Genomic DNA, 15,456 nt, shown 5'->3' on the forward strand with positions numbered 1-15,456 from the left:
ATTTTAAAAAATTAAAAATAAAATAAAATAAATGTTTTTGAAGAATTGAGGTGCCTGGGTGGCTCAATAAATTGAGCATCTGACTCTTGACTTCTGCTCAGGTGATAGTCCCAGGATCATGGGATTGAGCCCTGTGTTGGGCTCTGCACTGAGCATGGAACCTGCTTGCTTAAGACTCTCTCTCTCTCTCTCTCTCTCTCTCTCTCTCTCTCTCTCTCTCCCTCCTTCCCTCCCTCCCTCTCTCTCTCTCTCTCTCTCTCTGTCTCTCTTCCCCTCTCCCCTTCCCACGCATACTCTCTCTCTAAAATAAAAAATAATAATAAAAATAAAATAAAAACAAAAATTTCAAAAGAATGACTCAGAGAACTTCTTAATGAATATGCCCTGAACCTTACCCCTAGAGCTCCTAATTTTGTAAACCTGAGATAAAGTCCAGGAATCTGCATTTTTACCAGACATCCAGGTTAATTCTAGTGGGTATCTGAAACACTGTCCTAATATATAAGCAGCAAAATTAAGAGTAACCTCATAGATGCAAACCCCAAGGACCTTCCAGGGAAAGCATAATAGCCTGAGAAGACTAGAAACAGAACAGGGAAGTATCTCTCAATGGCATGACAGAGAAGATCTCACAAGTCCTTCCATCTGTAGGATAAATGGCATCAAGAAGTGTGGTGTTTTAGTATTATAAGAGCATTTCAGATTCCTTCTTTTTTATCATTTAATATTTGGTGTGAGTTACATTTTGTTGAACTGCAAAGAGAACTAGCCTATATTATGTTTTTCTCAGCAGCTCTAAGAGATGACACTTTATCAATGTGATGATTTCATCTGTCAACTTGGGTACCTTATAGTATCTAGTTGTTTGGTAAAGCACAAGTCTAGATGTTGATGTGGAGGTTTTTGGTTTTTTAAAGATATGATTAACATTGAAATCAGTAGACTTTGAGTAAAACAGATTACCTTACATAATGTGGATGGGACTCATCTAATCAGTTAAGAGAAAATACTTAGGTCCCCTGAGGAGAAAGGAATTATTCCTCCAGACTTTCCTCAGACTCCTGACTACAGCATCAATCTTTCCCTGGGCCTCCAGTCTTCTGGTCTCCCATACAGAGTTCAGACTTACCAGCCCCCATAATTGCATGTGCCAATTTCTATTCTATTCTATTCTATTCTATTCTATTCTATTCTATTCTATTCTATTCTATTCTATTCTTTTCTATTCTATTCTATTCTATTCTATTCTATTCTATTCTATTCTATTCACTTATTTGAGAGAGAGAGAGAGAGAGAGAACGAGCAGGGGAGAGGGGCAGGGGAGGAGGAAGAGAGGAGAGAGTCAGAGAGAGAGAGACAGACAGAGTGAGATAGAGAATCTTAAGTAGGCTCCACATGTAGCACAGAGCCTGATGTGGGCTCAATCCCACTACACTGGGATACTGACCTGAGCTATAATCAAGGGATGGATGCCCAACCAACTGAGCCAAACAGGTGTCCCCCAATATCTTTCTTTTTCTTTAATGTTTATTTATTTTTTAGAGAGAGAGAGGCAGAGTGCGAGGGGGAAGGGGCAGAGAGAGAGGGAGACACAGACTCTGTGCTGACAGAGCCTGAAGCGGGGCTTGAAATCACAAGTGGTACCCAGGGCTCGAACTCACATGCCTGAGATCATGACCTGAGCCGAAGTCACATGCTTAACCAACTGAGCCACCCAGGCGCTCTCCCCCCACCCAATTTCTTAAATAAAACTCTAGTTTTCTCCCTCCCCTGCCCTACACACAATTTTTTTCTATTTTTCTGGAGAACTCTTAGTAAAATAATAATATCCCATGAAACTAATCACTATGAGACCCTTTAAAATATTCATAAATTTGGATGTGGCCATATGATTGTGACTCATACACATTTGAACACATGAACTTTACATCATTTACATCCTTATACCTTTCCAGTGCCTGATACACGTTCAGTATTCACAAGGTATCTGAATGAACTAATGTGTTTCTCTTTATGGACTCCAGTGGGACTGCATGTGGTTGATTGTCTTCTTTGCATCTGCTAATTCTGATCATGTCTATGCCAGGTAGACTTAACCAAGGAAGGACCTAGAAAAGACCCTATTACTCGTCCCTGATTTCACTTTATAGCCCTGATCTTTAAACATTGTCTCACAATTTTCTAAAAACAAATTCTTATACTTTGTATTATAATCTGGCCACACAAGCTATTCTGTTTTCTCTGAATTTCTTGCCTTGAATTTTTATCCTTTCTCATTTTATGAGTAATGACTTTGGCTACTCAAGAGTGGCCCTTATTCAGTTATCCATGTCTATGGAAAGGGATGATTTTGCTGATTCCTCCAAGCCACTTCATTATGCTAACTTTTTATTTGGATATATTAAGGGGAGGGAAAGAAAGGTGTGGTCTTTAAGTCCCAAGTCATAATCATCCCACTTTCAACTCCAAACAGGACAAGAAACCCCTGAACATTACCATAGACCTTCCTTCATAAATGGCCCAGTAGATGAAAGCATTTGTACCTCAGATGGGGAGCTCTCTGTGTTGGGGGTCTATGTAAAGCACTGAGCTGACAGAATTAAAGCTGGTCATTAGCTAGGTTATATTGTGTTCCATAAGAGAAGTAAAAGAAGTTACTTAACAACACAAAATGTTGGGGTGATGAAAGACCTCTTTTTAGTGTTGTATTTTGTCTTTATTCATTAGATATGTGATATTTGGGAGAGCTGAATGTCTAACTTCCAGGGTCTAGCATAGAAGCTAACTCATAGTCTATGCTCCATTGATGCTTATGTAAAGATGGGAGGGAAGAAAGGAGGAGGAGAAGTGAGGGTGGGTCTAAAGCTTAGTGATTTGATTTATCACCAGTAAATATGGTCACAAGCAACATTTGAGAACCCAAACCCAACAGTAAGGGATACTGTGGAACATGAGGCAGGGAGCTTCTCCAGGCTCCTGAGATGGTGTAGGCTTTTCTCTCCTTTTCTGTCTCTTCCTGGATCCATGGAATAAATTGAGCCACAGACACAAACATACCAGGCCTCCCCCTGAAGCCAGATCTTATGCCCCAACTGAAGACACCCACTTGGAAGAGCCTCTGGGTTCCATGGATAGTACAGACCATAGGTGCCCCACTGTCTCCCTGAGAATGAGAGAATGAACAAAGTACAGTCTGCAAGGAATCAACAGTAGCTCTAGCAAGAGGGCAGGATAAGAGGGTCCTAGTGGCATGGGTTAGGGGCTTCACTCCTGGGCTTTCTCCTGAGAACCTAGAAAGTGGAGGGGCATATGGAGGATGGGGCTGAGGCAGGGGCCAAGTACCTGGCAATTGCCTTTGGTGCCTGGTTCCTTCCAAGCACAAACCATGTTCCTGGAGAGCTGATCTACCCTCTTGCTGCATTCTCTCCAGCTAATCTGCAGCACTCTCATCTTCTGCAGGTACATGTTTAAGTTGTCATGTTGGTCTGGGAAATGAGGAAGCTAGTGTGAGAATGAGTGCCAAATCAACCACTGAAGGTGACAAGCCTACGAATGATCAGGGTTGAAGTCATGGAATGATGCAAACACTTAGCAAATCACAATGTAGAAAGGCCTTAAAGGTGACCTAATGGAATGCTCCACTCAATCCAATAAGTGAATTCTTCATTTATGCTTATATTTATTCCTTTTGGGAAACTCATTTCCTCTGGAACAGCCTACTAACCCCCCTAGCACCAGCTCCTGCCATAAAAACATAGGATGAGTTTTCTCCATGCCCCCCCATCTCCCCACAGCCATGTTTGGTCCTTGTGCAGAGATTCAGAATAGCCCAGTTTCTTAGTGTTGTCCAATGTCTCTGCCAGGCCAGTGGAGGAACCAGGAAAATGACACACCTGTAAGAGCCAACTTGTGGAAGGTAAACAACTAATTCTAGAGGAACTTCTGGTATTCCCCCCATCCTACTCCCACCCTCCCAGAGTTTCTCCCTGTTTGGCCAGCCTTGTGACCTGGGAAAGGAGTGGAGTCATTGATGACAAAGATTGGTTGGGGAATCACTGGCTCAGTTATCTCAGGATGATGGTCAACATGGACTTCATCAAATGATAAACATATGGGGAAGTTCACATTGTAAAATAGTCCATGGAGGAAGAATCCAAACTGGTTTTCTAAAGGCCTCTGGGCTCCAAAAAATGATAACTCTCATGTTTTGAGATTCTTCTATATGCCAGGCTTTCATTAGGGACCTTACAAGTACAATTGTATCTAATTTAATCCACATAATGGATGTGAGGGTGACATTGCTGTCATTATACAGATGAGAAAAGGTAAAGGTGAGTAAGGTGAAGGAGCTAGCTAGCTCAAGATCGCAAAGTTAGAGTAGTGAGGCCAAAATCTTCCAGAGCAACATGCTTTCTAGCCCAGGGAAACCTAAATGTAAGCTTTCTATGGATTTTTAAGGGAAGGCGCATACCATATTCATAAGCTGTCACCCACTCTGCCATCCAACATCTGTCCCAGATCCTTTCCTTCTTCTGCAGGCAGATGGGCATTTTGAAGTTAGTGAATTTTACTGGTGTGGCAAGCAGGAGCAGGGAGAGATCACTGTCAAGGTGGGGTGGTTTATAATCTTTGTGAATAATTATCTTCTGCACTTGCTTTCTCTCCAAGCGGACGTCGCTGAATATTCTGGTTCCCATGACCACAGTAACATTTCCCAATGCTATTTCTAACCTAAAAAATGAATATAATAACTCCAAATTATAATAATAATTACACTGTATTTCACACTTGTAGACAAATTTATCAACAGTACAATTTACAACTGAATACTGAAAAATCCAAAGCAGTGGATGTGCAGTGGCCTAGAGAGTGGCTAGAGACAAGAGTGGCAGGAGTCAGCAGCCCAGACTCTGAGCTAGTGAATAATCAGCCCAGGGAAATTTCCTGGCTCAAGGAAATGGAATGAATAGATAGATAATAGAATGTGAATTCCTTGACAACAAAGAGTTTGACTGTCTTGTTTACCACTATATCACCAACACTTGGAATAGCACAATGGTAGGTGTTCATGTGTGTGTGTACAATGAACAAATACAGTGTATTGTCTACACATGTGGCAGGCAGAAGGGAAGACTTGTACTTATTTTCCATTACTGGGTGCATAGCTACAACTAGAAGTCAACCTTTGGATATGTCTCACTTAGAAGGAGAAAGTGGGTGTAGAGAAGATACTTTCTGGTACAAAGCCAATGGGAACAAACTGAGTTCATAAGCCTTGTGCACTAACCCGTTAAGCTACCCGGCCCAGACAAAAGGTAGAGAAGATTTGATGTAAATTAAGACAACGCTTCAGAAACTTACAGGGTTCTTGGGAAGCAATGTGCAGCTGTCAAAACCCACCACTGATGTATGATTGAGCCTCCACAGAGGTGTTTCCGTGAGATCTGGATACTCACTTGCCATGGGAACTCACCTTCCTGGACTTCAAACAATTCATGGAATCGTAACAATGATGAGTTTGAAAAGGCAGGTCGGTGGCCACATTGAACTTTGTCTGAGAGAGAAATGGAAGAGCCATTTGTACATAATGAGCACTGAGAAATCCTTTCTATCTAATATTCCCAGCATCTTCCTAGCTTAGACTAGTGCTAAAGTTGAGTGAAATAAGTGAGCAGGCACAGAGGGGACAGGTCTCAGAAAACACTAACAAAACACACCTCCAATGTCTGTCCCTCACATTCAAAAATAGCCGTGAGACCTGGAGAAGTCAGGGTGGAGATTCATTAGAGCTGTTAAGGGGTTGAGGTGACAATATGAAATGGCTAAAGATACGCAGGATCCATTCAGGAGATTGCAACCATGCAGAATTGGAAAAAGAAGAGTTAATATCAAGAATTTTAAACTATGACAGAGGAATAACTACAAAGGGCCAAGAGGACTCCAAGAATACCATAAAGTTAGGGGAGAGTGAAAGGACTCAACTTGGCAGGGGAGCTCCTCCCCAAGGTTGGGGCTCAGAAATCACTAGAGAATGTGTGTTTGCAGCCCAAGGGAAAATAGAAGTTTTTAAGTCCCTATTGCTATTAAAGCAGGAAACACCCCTCTGAAGTACAGCTGGAGTGAGGCTGGAACGTCCCTTCTAGTAACAAGTAGACAAGAGCAGGTGGGAACTTAGATGTCAAGAGACTGTTCATCAGCCAGGGGTGTCAATGTCTATGTTGGAATTGCTGCTGTGAGGGGGTGTAGGAGATTGGAAGGATTGGGGGAGCTGATCAAAGAAAAAGATATGACCACAAGGTGGCAGTAGCACACACATGCTTTATTTGAACAGTTTTGCATGCAGTAGAAGCCCATTAACAGCCTGAGACCATCCAGAGGCTAAGGTATGAGAGCTACCATCCAGAAGGGGAGGAGAACAAGGGAACTCCCAGGTGAAAGAGATCAGAGAAGGAGCTTAACATCTAGGTAATATTGCTCAGCGGCACAAATGGGAGTCTCTGAGTCAGAGAGCAATGAAGGGCAGCAGTGGTGTGGGGTGTTTATAATCACAGGCTTTATCATATCTGTGACTAGCAGATATTGGATGCAGTTTCATGGGGTATGCAAGACAGGCAGGCTCTAAACATCTAAACTGCTTAGTTATGTTGAAAATAAATGCATGTGTAAAAAATTAAGTTTGGGACCAGCAGGCTTTGAGCTAATGGGTATCAGCTTGATATGAAGAAATAAACAATCTATGGTCTAGTAGACAAAAGCTATTTTGGGGGCCATTGATATAACAGCAGATCACTAAACAGGGGACAGGGTCAAGCTTATAGAAGGACTCATGGCAGGAGCCAAGCACTATTGGATGTCCTCTCCCTCCAACAGTCATATTGTAGGAGCAAGGAAAAGCAAACAGAAGCATGCCAGACAGAACCAGGAAAAATCGCCTTCCTTCTGCAGTATCTTTCTAGTACTTTCTACTGAGGATAATTTTTGTTTTACAGGTTAATTAAGATATAACTGACATATAACAGTGTGTAAGTTTAAGATGAACAGTGTGCTGATTTGATACATTTATATATTGCAAAATGATTACCACCATAGCGTTAACATCTCCACCACGTCCCATTATTACCATTTCTTTTTTGTAGTCAGAACATTTAAGAACTCCCCTCTCAGCAACTTCCAAGTATATAATACAGTATTATTAACTATAATCACCATGTTATACATTATGTCCCCAGAATTTATTCATCTTCTAACTGGAAATATGTATCCTTTGACCAACCTTTCCCCATTTCTCTCACCCTAGGCCACTGGTAACTACAATTCTACTCTGTTTCTATGAGCTTGTTTTTTCCAGATTCCATATATAAGTGAGATCATAAAGTATTTGCCCTCCTCTATCTGAATTATTTCACTCAGCATAATGCCTCAGGGTCCATTCATATTGTTGCAAATGGCAGTATTTCCTTATTTCTCATGCCTGAATAATTATCCATTCATCCATTGAAAGACACTTAAGTTGTTTCCATAATTTAGATATTGTGAATAATGCTGAAATGAACATCAAAATACAGACATCTCTTTGAGATCCTGTTTTAATTTCCTTTGGATATATACCCAGAAGTGGGATTGCTGGATCATACAGCACCTCTATTTACAATTTTTAAAGAAAACTCCATTCTGTTTTCCATAGTGGCTGCATTAATTTACATTCCTTCCAACAGTGCACAAGGGTTCCCTTTTTTCTACATCCTTGCGAATACTTGTTATCTCTTGTCTTTTTGATAAAAGCTATTCTAGCAGGTGTGAGGTGATATCTAATTGTGGTTTTGATTTGCATTCTCCTGATGATTAGTAATGTCAATGTATCTATTCATGTTTCATGTGTCTAGTTAACCATTTGTATGTCTTCTTTGGGAAAATGTCTGTTCAGTCCCTCTCTCCATTTTTTAAACAAAAAAATTTGGCTATTAAATTATATATTTATATTCTTTATATATTTTGGATATTAAGCCCTTACTGGGTATTTGATTTGCAAACATTTTCTCCCATTCAGTAGGTTGTCTTTTAGTTTGTTGACTTTTTCTTTTGCTGAAGCATTTTAGTTTGCTATAGTTCCTCTTATTAATGTTTCCTTTTATTGCTTGTGTTTTGAGGGTCACAACCAAAAAATTTTTGTGAAGACCAACGTCACAGAACTTTTCCCCTTTGTTTTCTTATAAGAGTTTTATTGATGTTTAAGTCTTTAATCCATTTCAAGGGAATTTTGGTGTGTGGTATAAGGTATTCATTCATGTAATCATCTAGTTTTCCCAGAACCATTTATTTAAGAGACTGTTTTTCCCCACTGAGTATTCTTGGCTCCGTGTCAAATATTAGTTGACTATGTATGTGAGAGTTTATTTTTGGGCTGTCATTTTTTTCCCACTGGTCTTTTTGTCTGATTTTATTCACTATAGCTTTGTGTGATGTCTCCAAGTTTATTCTTTCTCAGAATTGCTTTAGCTATTCAGGGTCTTTGGTGATTCCATACAAATTTTAAGATTTTTCCTATTTCTGAGAAAAATGTTGGAATTTTGATAGAGATTACATTGCTTCCATAGATGATTTTGAGTAGTATGGAAATTTTAACAATATTAATTCTGATCCATAAAAATGGGCTATTTTTCCATTTGTTTGTGTCTTCAATTTTTTTCATCAAAGCCATAGTTTTCAGCATAGAGATAATTCACCTTTTTGGTTAAATATATTCCTATTTTTGATGCTACTGTGAATGGGATTATTTTATTTCATTCTCAGATATATTATTGTTTGTCTATGGAAATGCAACTGATTTCTGTGTGTTGATCTTGTATCCTGAAAGTTTACTGAATTCATTGATTGTTTTTTTGGTGGAATATATGTATTTTCTATATATAAGACTACATCATCTGCAAACAAGACAATTTTACTTTTTCCTTTTTAGTTTGCAAGCCTTTTGTTTTATTTTATTGCCTGATTTTTCTGGCTAGAACTTCCAGTGCCTTGTTGAGTAAGTGAGAATGGGTACCTTTGTCTTGTTCCTGGTCTTAAGAGGAAAAGCTTTCAATTTTTCTCCATACTCCATTGAGTATAATATTAGCAGTGGGTTTGTCATATATGGCCTTTATCATGTGGAAGAATGTTCCTTCCATACCCAATATGTTGAGCATTTGTATAATGAAATGATCATGTGTTTTGTCAAATGCTATTTCTGCATCTATTGAGATTTTTATCTTTCATTCAATTAATGTGGTGCATCACATGTATTGATTTGTGAACCTTGCTTTCATCCCAGGGATAAGTACCACTTGATCATGGTGTATCCTTTTAATGTGGTATTGATTTTGGTTTGCTAATATTTTGTTGAAAATTTGTATATCTAAATTCATTAGGGATATTGGTCAGAAGTTTTTTTTTTCTCTTATATCATCCTTATCTGGCTTTGGTATTAGAATACACTGGCCTTGTGAAATCAGTTTGGGAATATAATGAAATAATACAACTAGAGTTTTAAATAATTTTTTTCAGATGAAATTTAACTGAGGTAAAAATGGCCCTCATAAATTAAATAAAAAGTATTATGTCCCTGTGTCTAGTGAGTTCAGCTGATGTAACTTAAGCAAAGCCATGTCCCATACTTGAGGACCTTGTTGGGTGCTTATTCCCCAATAAGTACCTCTGAAAGTCACTTCTTGTTTTTCATGTTAGTTGTAGAGGCCACCAAATACATGACCTAAATATGTGTGTAAAATTCATACTTAAATTTGTAATTTTATGCTAAAACTTTATATTATTAAGATTCTAGATTCTATTGTGTGTTAATAACCACTGGGAATGGATTAAAATTATCTAAAAATTCCTTACAGAGTTGTTGAAACATCTAAATGTGATTCAATGTAAAATTCAAACTAAAGTATTTTCATCAAAACATGTCAGTATGCTTTATAAGTTCTTATTGAAATCCAGAAAATATTTAAAAAATAGAAACCTACTACTCTCGTATTAAAGTTTTTTTTTAATTTTATTTTTTATTTCGTATGGAAGTTTTAACAGTCAACTGTTTTAAGATGTATGTTCTGTTAATTCCAAATATTATTTAGGTTACATTTTATGGTATTCTTAATTGGCTTTTAAATATTAGCTTACTAAGGGTGCTTGGGTGGCTCAGTTGGTTAAATGTCTGACTCTTGATTTTAACCCAGGTCATGATCCCAGGGTCATGGGATCGAGCCCTACGTCAGGCTGTGCACTGAACGTGGAGTCTGCTTAAGATTCTCTCTCTCTCTCTCTCTCTCTCTCTCTCTCTCTCTCTCTCTCCCTCCTTTGAGAGGGAGACACAGAATCTGAAGCAGTCTCCAAGACCTGAGCTGTCAGCACAGAATCTAACATGGGGCTCGAACTCAGGAGCCACAATATCATGACCTGAGCCAAAGATCATGACTGAGCCACCCAGGTGCCCTGATACATTGCATTTCCATTTTTATTTGTTTTGAGATTTTAAATTTTCTCTTTTGATTTCTTCTTTAACCCATTGGTTGTTCAGAAGTGCACTGTTTAGTTTCCACATATTTGTAGATTTTCCATCTTTCCTTTTCTTCATTTCTAACTTCATTCCATTGTGGTCAGAAAAGGTAGTTGATATTATTTCAATGTTCTTAAAACTTCTAAGATTTTTTTTGTGTTTTATCATATAATCTATGCTATAGAAGGTCCCCTGTGCACTCCGGAAAAATATGTGTTCTGCTGATGTTTGATAAAACATTCTATATATGTCTATTAAGTTTATTTGTTCTGGATTATGATTCACTTCCAATGTTTTCTTTTGATTTTGTCTGGGTGTCCTATCCATTGTTGACAGTAGGATGTTAAATTCTCCTATTGTTAATTACATGTCTATTTCTCTCTTTGTATCCATTAGCATTTGTTTAATATATTCCAGTGCTGCAATGGTGGGTGCATGTATATTTACTATTGCTATATTTCTTGATGTATTGACTTTTTATTTTTATTTATTTTTATTTCTTTATTCTTCTTTTTTCTTAATTAAATATAATTCATTGTCAAATTGGTTTCCATACAGCACCCAGTGCTCATCCCAACAAGTGCCCTCCTTAATGCCCATCACACACTTTCCCCTCTCCCCCACTCCCATCAACCCTCAGTTTGTTCTCAGTATTTAAGAGTCTCTTATGGTTTGCCTCCCTCCCTCTCTGTAACTTTTTCCCCCTTCCCCTCCCCCATGGTCTCTGTTAAGTTTCTCAAGATTCATATACGAGTGAAAACATATGGTATCTGTCTTTCTCTGCCTGACTTATAATTTTTAATCATTATATAATACCCTTCTTTATCTCTTGTTATCTCTTTTGGCCTAAGGTATATTTTGTCTAATGCAAGTATGGCTACCTTCACTTTTCTTTTGTTTTCCACTTGCATGAAATCTCTTTTTCCATCCCTTTACTTTGAGTCTAGGTGTGTCTTTAGAGATAAAATGAGTTTCCTGTAGGCAGCATATAGTTAAGTCTTCTTTTTTTTTTAAATCCATCCAGACATTCTGTGCCTTTCCATTAATTAATTTAATTCATTTCATATTTAGAGTGACTGTTGACATGTAAAGACATACTACTGCCATCATATCATTTGCCTTTTGGTTGTTTTGTATCTCCATTGTATCTTTTCCCCTGTTTCTGTCTATCTTTGTAAAGTGGTGGTGGTTTTCCCTGGGGATTTGGTCAGTCTCCCCTTTTTTTATGTTTTGTGGCTCTACTCTAGGTTTTTAGTTTGTGGTTACTATGTGGCTTACATAAAACACTTCATATAAAAAATGTTGATAGCACCTAATCTTCATTTGGCTATAAAAGTTCTACCTTCTTACCCCTTTAATTTTATATTTTTAATGTCACAATTTACCTTTTCTTATTCTGTGAATTCATTGAGAAATTATAGTAGCTATAGTTATTTTTAATGCTCTTTTCCTTTAGCCTTTATGATATAATTAACACTGCATTCTAATATAGAGTGCCAGTTTCCTAATTCTGACTGTTTGTTTTTCACCTTTGCTAGAGTATTGTATACTTTCATTTGCTTTTATGTCACTGATTAGCATTTTTGGTTTTTTCATTTCATCCTGGAGGACTCTTTTCAGCATTTCTTACAAGACAGATCTAGTGATGGTGTACTCTCTCAGCTTTTGTTTGTCTGACAAAGGCTTTATTTCTCTTTCATATCTGAGGGATACCTTGCTGGATAAAGTATTCCTGGCTGGCAAGTTTTATCTTTCAACACTTTGAACATGTTGTTCCACTCTCTCCTGGCCTGTAGATTTTCTGCTGAGAAATCTGAAGATAGATGAATGAGGGTTCCTTTGTAGGTTACTTTCTTTTAAAAAAAAATCTTGAACTCTACCTTGTTTGTACATAAAATTTGAAACTAAATGGGTTGCATATCTAAATGTAAAATATGAATAATAAGCTTCTAGAAAATAACATAGGAAAATATCTTTATCAACTTGGGATGAGGAAAACGTTAATTTAAGACAAAATCATATAAATGCTGGAATAATGGCAGCTAACAAATTTTCAGTATTTACAAGGTGCCTGGCACTGTCCTCAGAACTTTATGCATATTTAACCCTCACAGTAACCTTAATATTACCATTTTACAGATGGAGAAATGAATACAAAGATATTTAGTAATTCATTCTGAGATGACATAGCAAGTATGTGGAGGAAATGTAATTAGTTGCAGACAATCTAACTTCAGAGCTCACATTATTCTACAGGTCTGATTGTGTTTATAATCTGGGATGAGAAGATCTTTCTAGCACATCAAATAAAAGCTAAGAACCATAAGTAAAAATATTGATGAACTTTTACATAAATTTAAAACTTTTAAATTTTGTCCAAAATAGAGTTTGAAGAGTGTTGAAGAATTAGGAGAAAATGTTTTGCAGCACACATAAGAGACATAGGGCTAATGTCATTAAATTTTTTTTTTTTAAAGTTCCTACAAACCAGTTTACAACACCCATTCAAGTAGGAAAAATGAGAAAACTATAGGAACCGGTAATTCTCAAAAGAATAAATCAAAAATGTTACAAATAAGGAAAATGTTACAAATACAATGTTTACAAATGTAAAGGGTGGTCTTGTGACCAGATACATTTCAGAAATACCAGATTAAATAAAATTGTTCTATTTTCTTTACAGTGAGATTTCTCATAACTTTTACTTTGTGAGTATCCACTGTGACTCTACAGAAAAAGTAATGAAGAGAACATTTCTAAATCTTGTCTAACCATAAGCTTCTAATAGGACAAGGGGTCTACAGAACATACTTGAAAATGCTGCATTCGTTCACTTGTTCTTATAATAGTCCTATAACTTTTCCCACTTTATGAGATTACATAATCTAATATGGGTTGTCTAAATTAATAAGGTCTTTATTCCACTTATTCCACTTATTCCATAGTGGTCCCAGCACTATGCTGGGCTCAGAAAGGTGCTTAATACATTTACAAAGAGGGGAGTGGGGACTGGAGAAGCAGAGGCAATTGCTAATGTTACTCCAAGTCTCCTATATTTCCAGATCCTGGGGGATCATTTTAAATGGCATTATTCACTCAGCCCAAAATATCTACTTTGATTAATCAGTTGTGATCTCCTCACTTCCTGAGCCATTTGCTCTAACTCAACCTTCCCTCAGAATTCTACATTAACTCTACAGGAACCAGGTAAGAGGTTGCAGGCCTCTCTCCATCCTCTGCTCTGTTAGCCTGGCACAGACCTGACTCTTCTTGCGCATGCCCCTTGAGTGCCATGAGCAGTGGAATTAGAAGCTGGAGCATCTTCTTTTCATTCCAGTCCAGAATTGCTCAACCTATGCCTCTAGCCAAAGCTGATAAAGTGCCAGCTGCAACTGTTTCAGTTGGGGCCATCACAAATACATGGCCAAGCTGGTCCTGGGTGACATCATAGTAAGCCTGGGGTTAGAGAGGAAACAGGGGATGCAGGAAAGCCTGGCTTAATGAATCTGTGTGACCAATCCTTCCCTGTATTCCCTGTGCAGTGGGGAATAAAGAGATACCATGTTAGGCAAACTTTAATCTGCACACTCCCTTCCCACTTTTGGCTCTGAGCCTCTTGAGGAGCCACGTAGTCTACCATTTGCTTTGACATCAAAACTTCCTTAGGTAAGTTTTCATATGTTTTATCTCAAAGCCCGCTCTGACTTTTTAGAATATTTAACTGTCTTGTGACATTAATGGGGAGAGTGGTGGAGTGAAAGTATGTCATATAGTCACATATGCATGAAAAGATTACTCTGAGTATAACACAGAGATTGTTTTAGAGAGGATGAAACTAGAAAAGAGAATAAAATTTAAGAAGGGTTCCAGAAATGCAGATGAAAGATGGTGGTGGCCTAAAATAGAAAAGAGGGTGGGTGTATTAGCATGCCAAAGTTACCATAACAAAATATCACATACTGGGTGGCTTAAACAGCAGAAATTTCTCAGTTCTGGAGGCTGGGAAGTCCCAGGTCAAGTTTGTCAGCAGGATTGGTTTCCTTCTGAGGGCGATAATGGAAGAATCTGTTCCAGGCATCTCCCCTTGGTGTGCAGATGGCCACCCTCTTGCTGCCTCTTCACATGGTCTTCTCTCTGTGGACATGTCCTCCTGGTATCTCTCCCTCTTTTTGAAAAAAATTTATTTTAATTCCAGTGTAGTTAACATACAGTGTTAGATTAGTTTCAGGTGTACTATATAGCAATTCAACACTTTTAGACATGATCCAGTGCTCATCACAAGTACACTCCTTAATCCCCATCACCTCTTTCAACTATCCCCCACCTATGTCCCCACTGGTAACCATCTTCCTCTGTTTATAAGAACACAAGTCATATTGGATTAGACCTAATTTTAACTTAATCATCTCTTTAAAAACCTTACCTCCAAATATGGTTACATTCTGAGGTGCTGGGGGCTGGGACGTCAACATACAAATTTTAAGAGGGACACAGTTCAGCCTGTAACAGTGGAGTTACCAAGAAACAGATGCAATTGAGAGATACTAAAGAGGTTGAATATAAAAGTAATGTGATCGATGAGCTATACAGGATGAACAGGCAGGTACAAGTACAGATTTGAAAATTAGGGGTAGAAGTGTCAGTTGGAAAGTCATCCATTTATTGAAATCACCGGAATGAATGAGATTGTCCACTCAGAAGGTGTGGAGAGAAATGCAAAGAGGGCCTAGGTCTGAGCCTGGAAGAACTGCCCACATTTACCATCATACAGAGGAAGCAGAGCTGGAAAAGGAGACTGGCAATTGTCCGAAGTACTATAGGAAAATAAGAAGAGGGTGTTTACTGTGCAAAATAGGACTAGAATGTTCCAAAGAGGAGCAATGCCTCCTGATTAAAGATAACCCTTCCACGTGTCCTCTGAA

The 15,456-nt window shown here is 38.2% G+C and overlaps 1 protein-coding gene across 11 annotated transcripts in view; it reads right to left on the bottom strand.

The window, feature by feature from the left end:
- PRSS51 (serine protease 51) overlaps positions 1-15,456 on the bottom strand; it is a 60,007-nt gene that overhangs the window by 25,764 nt on the left and 18,787 nt on the right. For 2 of the 11 annotated variants that reach the window (XR_009259152.1, XR_009259151.1), the window contains exons 2-5: positions 14,495-14,699; positions 5,362-5,554; positions 4,472-4,731; positions 3,343-3,485 (exon numbers count right to left, since the gene is read on the bottom strand). Coding sequence is in view for 7 of the 11 variants with exons in the window: in XM_058720810.1 (XP_058576793.1) it covers positions 2,867-3,163; positions 3,343-3,485; positions 4,472-4,731; positions 5,362-5,554; positions 14,495-14,678 (1,077 nt within the window). In the remaining 4 variants the exon portion in view is untranslated. Of the gene's footprint in view, positions 1-2,860; positions 3,164-3,342; positions 3,486-4,471; positions 4,732-5,361; positions 5,560-13,794; positions 13,938-14,494; positions 14,700-15,456 lie in introns of those variants that run through there. The other 9 variants (XM_058720813.1, XM_058720814.1, XR_009259155.1 and 6 more) reach the window with 7 other exon arrangements.

This window comes from Neofelis nebulosa, chromosome 3 (genome assembly GCF_028018385.1).
Source record: "Neofelis nebulosa isolate mNeoNeb1 chromosome 3, mNeoNeb1.pri, whole genome shotgun sequence".
Taxonomy (NCBI): Eukaryota; Metazoa; Chordata; class Mammalia; order Carnivora; family Felidae; genus Neofelis; species Neofelis nebulosa.